Source organism: Mastomys coucha, unplaced genomic scaffold (genome assembly GCF_008632895.1).
Source record: "Mastomys coucha isolate ucsf_1 unplaced genomic scaffold, UCSF_Mcou_1 pScaffold20, whole genome shotgun sequence".
NCBI classification, from domain to species: Eukaryota; Metazoa; Chordata; class Mammalia; order Rodentia; family Muridae; genus Mastomys; species Mastomys coucha.
In genome coordinates, this window is record NW_022196903.1 from 83371738 (window position 1) to 83382536 (window position 10799).

A 10799-nucleotide genomic window follows, 5' to 3' on the forward strand; every position below is an offset into this window, starting at 1 on the left:
TAGTTGACTCTCAGGGTCTTTTCACAGAGGCATTTTGGCAGAAGATTAAAGTCATAGGTTAGATGCAGAGTCATTTAGAATTCAGAGAAAGACCACTATTTTAAACTGTTTGGAAAGGGAACCTGGCTCCATAATTCTACTGTTTTGGTCATTTTTGTCTTTTCTGTTTCAGGCTGGGAAAGAGCTGATGAGTCATTAACAGAGCTGAATTGTCTCTCCCAGGCTACATGACAAGGCACTGCATGAGAAAACCATCAGCTGACATGTCTATAGCAATCATTCTGTGCCAGCAACAGTTCCATGTTTGGCGTGTGTACTGCATGTTCTTTCACATGTACAGTCCTCTGACACAGGTACAGGACTGACTGTCCATATGTTATAGAGGACATAAGTGGAGCTCTGAGTGCTTAAGGTCACACTCTAAGGAAATAGCAGAGGGTAGAATTTGATTCAGAGTCCAAATTGGTAAGCATTTGTTCTGGAGATTTATTAAGAATATTTGGCCTGGCCAGGCAGTGTTGGCACATTTTTTAATCCACTTCAAAAGTAGAAGCTAGTACATCTCTGAGTTAGAAGCCAGCCTGGTCAACAGAGTGACTTCTAGGACAGCCAGGGATACATAGAGACCCTGTCTTGAAAAACGGAGAAAGGGAGAGAGAGGGAAGAGGAAAAAAGGAGGAACAGGGAAGAGAAACACACAGAGATAGATAGATAGAGAGAGAGAGAGAGAGAGAGAGAGAGAGAGAGAGAGAGAGAGAGAGAGAGAGAGAGAGAGAGAGAGAGAGAGAGAGAGAGAAATGAATATTTGGTCCAGGGTAAAGGAGCAGAATAAAGCAGACAAAGAAAATTACTCTGTGCATGTGGAACCTGTGGTCACAGTCTTCCAGGAGTGCATATTTCTAGTTTTGTACAATTTTCTCCATTCCAGTTCACCAGATATGTAATGCTATTGTCTGTCCAATAAATGAGACACAGTTCTTGGCCCAGAACAAACCAAAACCAGGGGCTATGAGCACAAATGCTTCTTAGAACTCTTGGAAATGTTTAATGTACAAGAAAGTTTATATTTGGAGGTAGCCCTACAATGATACACACAATTCAGCCTTGATTGGAAAGCATTAGGACAGTGGGGACCATGGGGATGGCTTTGAGATGGTGTGAGCTGGAGCTGAGTTAGGATGAGGTGGAATTGGGATGAGTCGACATAATGTTGCTAGCTCTTTGTTGGTTGGCATTTCTGAACAAGGCTGTATAGTGTAATGAAGAGTTTTCTCTTTTCCTCTTAGGATTTTGCTATTTGATTCCTACATACATACAATGAATAAAGACAACTTACTCCACACTGACATAAAAATTAAAATCATCTTGTTCTTTGAAGTGAGTGTTGGGATCTCAGCTAATAGTGTCCTTTTTTTTGCCCATCTGTGCATGCTCCTTGGTGGGAACAGGCCTAAGCCCATTGATCTCTACATTGCTTTCTTGTCCCTAACCCAACTAATGATGCTTATAACTATGGGCCTCATAGCTGTGGACATGTTTACTTCTCAGGGGAAATGGGATTCGATCACATGCCAATCCCTAATCTACTTGCACAGGCTTTTGAGGGGCCTCACTCTTTCTTCGACTTGTCTGCTGAATGTCCTTTGGACCATCACTCTCAGCCCGAGAAGCTCCTGTTTAACAAAGTTTAAGCATAAATCTCCCCATCACATCTCAGGTGCCTTTCTTTTCTTCTGTGTTGTTTATATGTCTTTTAGCAGTCACCTCTTTTTATCGATTACTGCTACCCCCAATTTGACCTCAGAGAATTTTATGTATGTTACTCAGTCCTGCTCTCTTCTACCCATGAGTTACTCCAGAACAAGCATGTTTTCCACACCGATGGCCATCAGGGAAGCCTTTCTCATTGGTCTCATGACCCTGTCCAGTGGGTACATGGTGGCTCTCCTATGGAGGCACAAGAAGCAGGCCCAGCATCTTCACAGCACCATCCTTTCTTCAAAAGCCTCCCCAGAGCAAAGGGCCACCAGGACCATCATGCTGCTCATGAGCTTCTTTGTGGTTCTCTACATTTTGGAACAGGTTGTCTTCCACTCAAGGATAAAGTTCAAGGATAGTTCAATATTGTACCCTCTCCATATTATTGTGTTCCATAGCTATGGCACACTCAACCCTTTTGTGTTTATTTGCACTGGACAGCATGTAATTAAGTTTTTGAGGTCAATGTTTGGCAGAATAGTAAATATTTGATTATTCATTGATGGGTATGGACCCTGAATATAATCCAATATGTTGTCATCAGAAGTATGGCTCATGACATATTTGGAACATTATATGCTTAAACTGATATATTAAATTAACTTTTTTCTGTTAAATCTGTTTACTTTGTGTTTCAATGATGAGTATATAAAAGAAAATTAAACAGCATGTCCATTCAGGTATCATTTGAGATTTATATTTCTCAGAATAATTTCAAAGATGATCTGTTAGAAGGCTCTCTTTTGACCTGGGTTTTCAAATTACTTTTAAGTTTGAAGCAGGTAAAGACCAATAATTCTGACATTAGAAGGAGTAAAGTTCTGGTTTACTATGTGATGTGACATTTCATTCCTCTGGTAGGTGTGTCATGGGAATTTATGAGAAAAGCTTGACCGGAGCTCCTCCTACCCTGGTGTGCTGTTATCTAGGATAGGAAAGAGTAAAACCAAGATGAAGGCAAAATTCTCCAGCAGTGATGCCATGCTTTTGCCCTCTCGCCTGTAGACCTGTTATCATATACAAATGTTAAAATTACGGGCTGCAGAGATGCATTAAAGGCACCAGTAACACAAGTGTGTTCAGATCTACACAGGCAAAGCATACTGCTCTGCCACTTGCATCTGGGTAAGTGCCCTGCACCCAAGTGCAGAATCAGAAGGTGTTCAGGTCCCAGGCAGGCTGTGGGAGAAGAAACTAGGTGGCATCAGGGAGGTGTTCAGCATCTGCAAAGGAGATACTGAGCTCTGACTGTCACGCAGCATAGAGGACTGTGTTTTGCAGAATGAGAGGATTTCATTATAGGATATTTATTTCTGTGCTTTAGAATCTCCAAATTATATGGCATTAATTTTAGGTCTGTATTTCTATTTTTAATTTAGTGACTCACTTTGACTAGCAGTGTATGCATTTTTTATTAAATATGTGTACTTTTACAAACCTATGAGAGAATCAATGTTTCCATTTCCAATTTTTTTATTAGATATTTTCTTTATTTACATGTAAATTTCTCCTTTCCCAGTTTCCCCTCCAAAAAACAAAGAAACAAACAAAAACAACAAAAACAAACCCCTGTTGCCTCCCCCCTTCCCATGCCTGCCACCCCATCCTCTCCCACTTATTGGCCCTGGCATTCCCCTACACTGGGGCACAGATCCTTCACAGGGCCAATGTCCTCTCCTCCTATTGCTGATCGAATTTGCAATCCTCTACTATACACATGCTGCCAGAACAATCAGACCCCTCCATGTGCAGTCCTTGGTTGATGGTTGAGACCCTGGGTGCTCTGAGGGTACTACTTAGTTCATATTGTTGTTAGTCCTAAGGGGCTGCAAATCCCTCAGCTCCATTGGATTTTAATATTCTTTCTCTGTTCTGTACATTTAGTGTTTTGATTATAAATATATGGTAGGGGGACTTTCTTTTTTGGTCCAATTTATTTGGTGTTTTATAAGCTTCGGGTATTTTTATAGGCATCCCTTTCTTACGATTAGGGAAATTTTCTTTGATTTTGTTGAAAAATTTTTCTTGGACTTTGAACTGGGAACATTCTCCTTCTTCTATTTCAATTACAATTGGTTTGGTCTTTTCAAAGTGCCCCAGATTTTTATGTATGTTCTCTATGAGTAATTTTTAGATGTAACATTTTCTTTGACTAAGGAATATATTTCTTCAATTGTATCTTCAATCCCTGACATTCTCTCTTTCAACTCTTATATTCTGTTGATGATGCTTACATCCTTTGTTCCTGTTCACTTGTAGATTTTCCATTTCCAGAATTCCCTCAGTTTGTGTTTTCTTCATTGCTTCTATTTCAATATTCAGGTCTTGAACAGTTTCCTTCACTTATTTGTTTTTGTTTATTTTTTTGTTTTTACTTTCTTGGCATTCTTTAAGGGCTTTATTGATTTCTCCACTATTTTGTCTTTCTCTCAATTTCTTTAAGGGATTTTTTTTCATTTCTTCTTTAAGGACCTCTATCATCTTCATAAAGTTGGTTTTAAGGTAGTTTTCATTTATTCTGTAGTGTTGGGCAGCTCTTGTTGTCATAGTATATAGCTAAGTACTGGTGGTGCCATATTACCCTGGCTCTTGTTAGCTGTATTTTTACCCTGGCATTTAGGCATCTTAGTTTCTAATGACTATAATCCTGGTACAGGTTTCTGAGTTTGTCTTTGTTGAGGGGGTGCCTCATTCCTTGATTTCTGTCCTCCCTGGGCTTTATGGGGTTTCTAGATTTCTTGCAGCATGATTGACTACTAGGTAATCTTTGACTGGGTGGTTGGCTTGACTTCTGGCAACTTGCTTGGCATTTGGTCAACGGGCATTTCTCTGTTCTATCTGATGTAGCCTGAACATGAGTAGCTAGAGACTGCCAGAATTTGGGGCAAGGGCTGGACCAAGGCCAGGGGCCCAGGCAAGAATTGGGAAGATATCAGAAGTAGACTATACCTTGGGCAACCGATTCTATGGATGGGCGATTCAGGTGGCAGGGGTTAACCTGCCCTTCTGACTGGTTCATCCTGCACCTAAGTAGCTCTCCAACTAGTCTTTTAAATTACTTCATTTCATGCTTTATTTCACAGAAATATATTTATTTCAACTCAGAAGTAGATACAGAGAAAGACAGTGACAGATAAACATAGCATCTATTCTGTAAGTCTACAGAAGTCATAAAATGTCCCATGGTGACAGCGTGCTCCATATAACTTGGAGATTCATGAAATATATTGCCACTTTACTGTAGAGAGAATCTCTTGTGACCTGTGTGAAAGCATCATCTGTCAATAAATGCTGATGGCCTATTAGCAAAGTGCAGGAAATAATAGGTGGTTGTTTTGGTAGAGAGATAGTAACTCTGGGAGTTAGTCAGAGGGACAAAACTGAGATATAACTAGTCTTGTGAAAGACCTAGTATGATTTAAATGGCTTATATAAGTGATGAGCCAGTCAGGAAACAAGCTGAAGCTTATGAACTGGGTATTTATTCATAATTAATTAAATCTTAGATTTGTCATTCAGGAACTGGGTAGGGTATGGGTGGGAAAGCCTGTGGTTACACATCAGTGTGATTTTCCTAGGATCATGTCAAGAGACTCCAAAGACACTCTACATGTGTACAGAAAATTACTTTTACCTTCTCTTTGCTTTGTAAATAATTTTAATTTTTTCTCTTCCCTTTATTGAGATTGGGAGTCTAGTAGTGCATGTATGTTATAGAATCACTTCACACTTAATGGGCATAATTTAATAAAACTGTTTAATCAAGATGCTATTGCTATATAGAATACTTAGTCTATTGATCTGGCAAAATGATAAACTCTGCTAATGATACTATGGAGTTTTTATTTTAGAAAATTGTCTTCTAAAAATGTTTTCATCAATTCTCACAATAGCTCTGAGTTCTTAAATACAAACTATTGATTATGAATTTAATCTTTTCCTCCCTTTAGTACTTGATATTAGAGTCAAGTAGTGTAAATAAATGTGAAAATATTTTCATCTTACAGGTTTTTTTATTAGATATTTTCTTTATTTACATGTAAATTTCTCTTTTCACAGTTTCCCCTCCAAAAAACAAAGAAACAAACAGAAACAACAAAAACAAAACCCTGTTGCCTCCCCCCTCCCCATGCCTGCCACCCCACCCTCCCCCACTTATTGGCCCTGGCATTCCCCTACTCTGGGGCACAGAACCTTCACAGGGCCGAGGTCCTCTCCTATTGATGATCGAATTTGCAATCCTCTACTATACACATGCTGCCAGAACAATCAGACCCCTCCATGTACAGTCCTTGGTTGGTGGTTGAGACCCTGGGAGCTCTGAGGGTACTAGTTAGTTCATATTGTTATTCGTCATAAGGGGCTTCAAGCCCCTCAGCTTCATTGGTCCTTTCTCTAACTCCTTCACTGGTGACCATGTACTCAGTTCAATGGATGGCTGTGAACCTCTACATCTGTATTAGTCAGGTACTGTCAGAGACTCTCAGGAGATAGCTATATTTAGGCTGGCTTGCAACTCCCTCGCATGGGAGTTGCAGGGCAGCAGCTTTAACAGGTTTGATTTTTAAGTGATAATATTTTTAATGCCATTCCACTTGAAAAATACTAAAATTTCTATGAACTTATATGTGCCAGAGGACAGCTTTGTAGAGTTGGTTCTCTCTTTACCTTCATATAGATTTTGAGTATTGGCTCAAGGTCAAGTTTTCATACCCACCAACTCATTCCTCAGCCCTTAGAGTTACATGTTGTGTACCCTCATAGATCGTAGCCCTCTGCATCCCATTTTTCCTTGAAAGACCTGGTCTTCCAGAAGTACTGACACACCTAAGATCATAGACTCATAGGCTCACAGGAGGAACAAGCTCTAGTCAGAGACAGCATGCCCAGCTAACACCAGAGATAACCAGTATGCGAGAGGCAAGTGCAAGAACTTGAACAACAGAAATCAAGGCTACTTGGCATCATCAGAACCAAGTTTTCCCACCACTGCTAACCTCTGTTACCCCAGCACACTGGAAAAGCAAGATTCTGATTTAAAAAATCACACCTTATGATGATGATAGAGAACTTTAAAAAGGATATAAATAACTCCCTTAAAGAAATACAGGAGAACACAGGTAAACAGGTAGAAGCCCTTAAAGAGGAAACACATAAATCCCTTAAAGAAATTGAACAATATCATCCAAGATCTGAAAATGGAAATAGAATCAGTAAAGACATCACAAAGGGAGACAAACTTGGAGATTGAAAGCCTAGGAAAGACATCAGGAGTCATAGATGCAAGCATCACCAACAGAATACAAGAGATAGGGAGAATCTCAATTGCTGAAGATACCATAGAAAACATTGTTACAACAACCAAAGAAAATGCAAAATGCAAAAGCTCCTAACCCAAAACATTCAGGAAACCCAGGACACAATGAGAAGGCAAAAACTAAGGAAAATAGGTATAGAAGAGAGCAAAGATTCCCAAGTTAAAGGGCCAGTAAGTATCTTCAACAAAATTATAGAAGAAAACTTCCATAACCTAAAAAAACAGATGCCCATGATCATACAAGTAGTCCACAGAACACCAAGTAGATTGGATTAGAAAAGAAATTCCTCCTGTCACATAATACTGGAAACACCAAATGCCCCAAACAAAGAAAGAATATTAAAAAGCAGCGAGGGAAAAAGGTCAAGTAACATATGAAGCAGATCTATCAGAATTACACCAGACTTCTCACCAGAGACTATAAAAGTCAGAAGATCCTGGGCAGATGTCAAATAGACCCTAAGAGTACACAAATGCCAGCCCAGGCTACTATACCCAACAAAACTCTCAATCACCATAGATGGAGAAACCAAGATATTCCATGACAAAAATAAATTTACACAATATCTCTCTACAAATCCAGTCCTCCAAAGGATAATAAATAGAAAATTCTAGCACAAGGAGGGAAATTACATCCTAGAAAAAGCAAGAAAATAATCTTTTAACAAACTAAAATGGAGATAGCTATAAAAAAAATAATCCTATCTCTAACTACAAAAATAACAGGAAGCAACAATCTTTTTTCCTTAAGATCTCTTAATATCAATGGACTCCAAAATATATAAAGAACTCAAGATGTTAACCACCAAAACACCAAACAACCCAATCAAAAAAATGGGTAGAGAACTAAACTGAATTCACAACTGAAGAATCTCAAATGACTTACAAGCACCTAAAGAAATGTTCAAAGTCCTTAGTGGGCAGATAAATGCAAAAGGACCCTGAGATTCCACATTACAACAATCAGAATAACTAAGATTAAACCTTCAGGTGCCAACACATGTTGGAGAGGATTTGGAGAAAGAAAAATACTCCTTCATTGCTGGTGGTCTTCCAAACTGGTACAATCACCCTGGAAATCAGTTTGGAGGGTCCTCAGAAATTTGGAAATAGATCTACGTGAAGACCCAGCTATACCACTCTTGGGAATATACCACAAAGATGCCTTACAATGTCACAGGGGCACATGTTCCACTATGTTCATAGTGGCCTTATTTTTGATAGCCAGAACCTGGAATCAACCTAGATGTTCCACTAGAAAAGAATGGATACAGAAACTGTGGCTCATTTAGACAAAGGAATACTACTCAGCTATTAAGAACCAGGACATCATGAGTTTTGCAGGCAAATGAATGGAACTAGAAAATATCGTCCTGAGTGGGGTCACTCCAACAAAAAAGGAGGGGCATGATATGTACTCACTAATATGTTGATATTAGAAAAAAAAGTACAGAATACCCAAGACACAGTCCTCAGAACTCAAAAAGGTCAATAAGCCGAAGTGCCCAAGTAAGGTTGCCCCAGTTTCATTTGAGGGCGAGAGAAGAATGCAACCACAAGTGGGGAGAGAGGGAGGGATCTGGGAGGGAAAGTGGATGGGAGGGGTGGAGTGTGGGGGAGAGGGGAACCTAATCTGATATTGGGTGAAGGAAAAGGACTGAAGCTCTGAGGGCCAGCAGAAAGTATGGAAATAGGCATTCTCAGGAAATAAGAGATTGGGGGGACCCTCCAGAATGCACCAGAGACCTGGGAGGTAAGAGACTCTCAGGAATCAAAGAGAAGGACCATAGATGAAATGCCCGGCAGTAGGGAGAGGGAATCTGTAGAGACAACCTCCAGCAGGAAGACAGTTCGTCAAGTGAGGGATGGTGTTGCAATCCCACAGTCACATCTCTGACCCATAATTGCTACTGTCTGAAAGAATTACAGGGATGGGAATAGAGAGGAGCCTGAGGAAAAAAAGGTCTAGGGACAGGCCCAAGTGGGATCCCCCTCAAGGGGATGCCCTAAGGCCTCACACTATTACTGAGTCTATGGAGTGTTCACAAAATGTAACCTATCGTGACTTCCTTCTGAAAGATCCAAGAAGCAGCTGAAAGAGTCAGATGCAGATATTTGCACCCAACCAATGGACAGAAGCAACTGACCCTTGTTGTTGAATTAGGAAAGGTTAAAAGAATCTGAGGAGAAGGGCAATCCTGTAGGAGGACCAGCAGTCTCAACTAATTTGGACCCCTGAGATCTCTCAAACACTGGACCACCACACAGACACCATACACCAGCTGATATGAGGCACCTAACACACATACAGTAGAGGACTTCCAGGTCTGTGTTCATTCAGAGATGATGTACCTAACCCTCAAGAGACTGGAGGACCCACTGAATTTAGAAGTCAGGTGGGGTGGGGTTTGGGAGCATCCACGTGGAGACAAGGGTGTTGGAGAGGAGACGTAGGATGTGGAGCAGTCAGTGGGTGGATTGAGAGGGTGGAGAATGGAATATGGAGTGTAGATAATAAATTAATATAAAAAAGATATAGACTAACATATTGGATATGTAAACAGGACCAAGCATTTTGCTGCATACAGGAAACCCATTTCAGTGACAATGATAGAAACTACCTCAGAGTAAAAGTCTGGAAAACAATTCTCTAAGCATATGGTCCCAAAAAACTAGTTGGAGTAGCTATTCTAATATCTAATAAAATTGACTTTCAACCTTAAGTTATCAAAAAAGATAAGGAAGGACACTTCATACTCATCAAAGGAAAAATCTACCAAGAAGAACTTTCTATTCTGAACATCTATGCTCCTAATGTAAGGGCACTCACATTAGTAAAAGAAACTTTAATAAAGCCCAAAGCACACATTGCACCTTATACAATAATAGTGGGAGACTTTTAACATCCCACTTTTAGCAATGGACAGATCATGGAAATTCAAACTAAACACATACACAGGGAAACTAACAGAAGCTACAAACCAAATGGATTTAACAGATATCTATAGAACATTTTATTCTAAAACAAAAGACTATACCTTCTTTTCAGCACCTTATGGTTCTTTTTCCAAAATTGACCATACAATCGGTCACAACACAGGCCTCAACAGATACAAGAAGATTGAAATAATCCCATGCATCCTATGAGATCACCATGGACTAAGGCTGCCCTTCAATAGTAACAAAATCATTAGAAAGCCTACATACATATGGAAGCTGAACAATGCTCTACTCAATGATAATTTGGTCAAGGAAGAAATAGAAAAAGAAATTAAAGACTTTTTAGAGTTTAATGAAAATGAAGCCACAACATACACAAACTTAATGGATACAATGAAAGCAGTGCTAAGAGCAAAACTGATAGCTCTGAGTGCTTCCAAAAAGAAACTGGACAGACCATACACTAGCAGCTTGACAGCACAACTGAAAGCTCTATAACAAAGAGAAGCAAATACACCCAAGAAGAGTAGATGGCAGGAAATTATCAAACTCAGGGCTGAATTCAACCAAGTAGAAACAAAAAAGAACTATACAAAGAATCAACCAAACCAGGAGCTGGTTCTTTGAGAAAATCAGCAAGATAGCTAAACCATTAGCCAGACTAAACAGAGAGCTCAGAGACAGTATCCAAATTAACAAAATCAGAAATGAAAAGGGATACATAACAACAGAAACTGAGGAAATCCAAAAAATTTATCAGATCCTATTACATATCCTATATTCA

At 39.6% G+C, this 10799-nt stretch overlaps 1 protein-coding gene across 1 annotated transcript; it reads left to right on the forward strand.

Annotated features, from left to right (window-relative positions):
* Positions 1 to 1317: 1317 nt before the first annotated feature.
* On the forward strand, positions 1318 to 2250 carry LOC116098238 (vomeronasal type-1 receptor 40-like). The gene has a single exon (XM_031380913.1). The coding sequence runs from the start codon at positions 1318 to 1320 to the stop codon at positions 2248 to 2250; it is 933 nt and encodes a 310-aa protein (XP_031236773.1).
* Positions 2251 to 10799: the final 8549 nt, after the last annotated feature.

What these genes read in the sequence shown, in the direction of transcription:
- LOC116098238 (XM_031380913.1), top strand. Translation starts at nt 1,318, where the DNA reads ATGAATAAAGACAACTTACTCCACACTGACATAAAAATTAAAATCATC.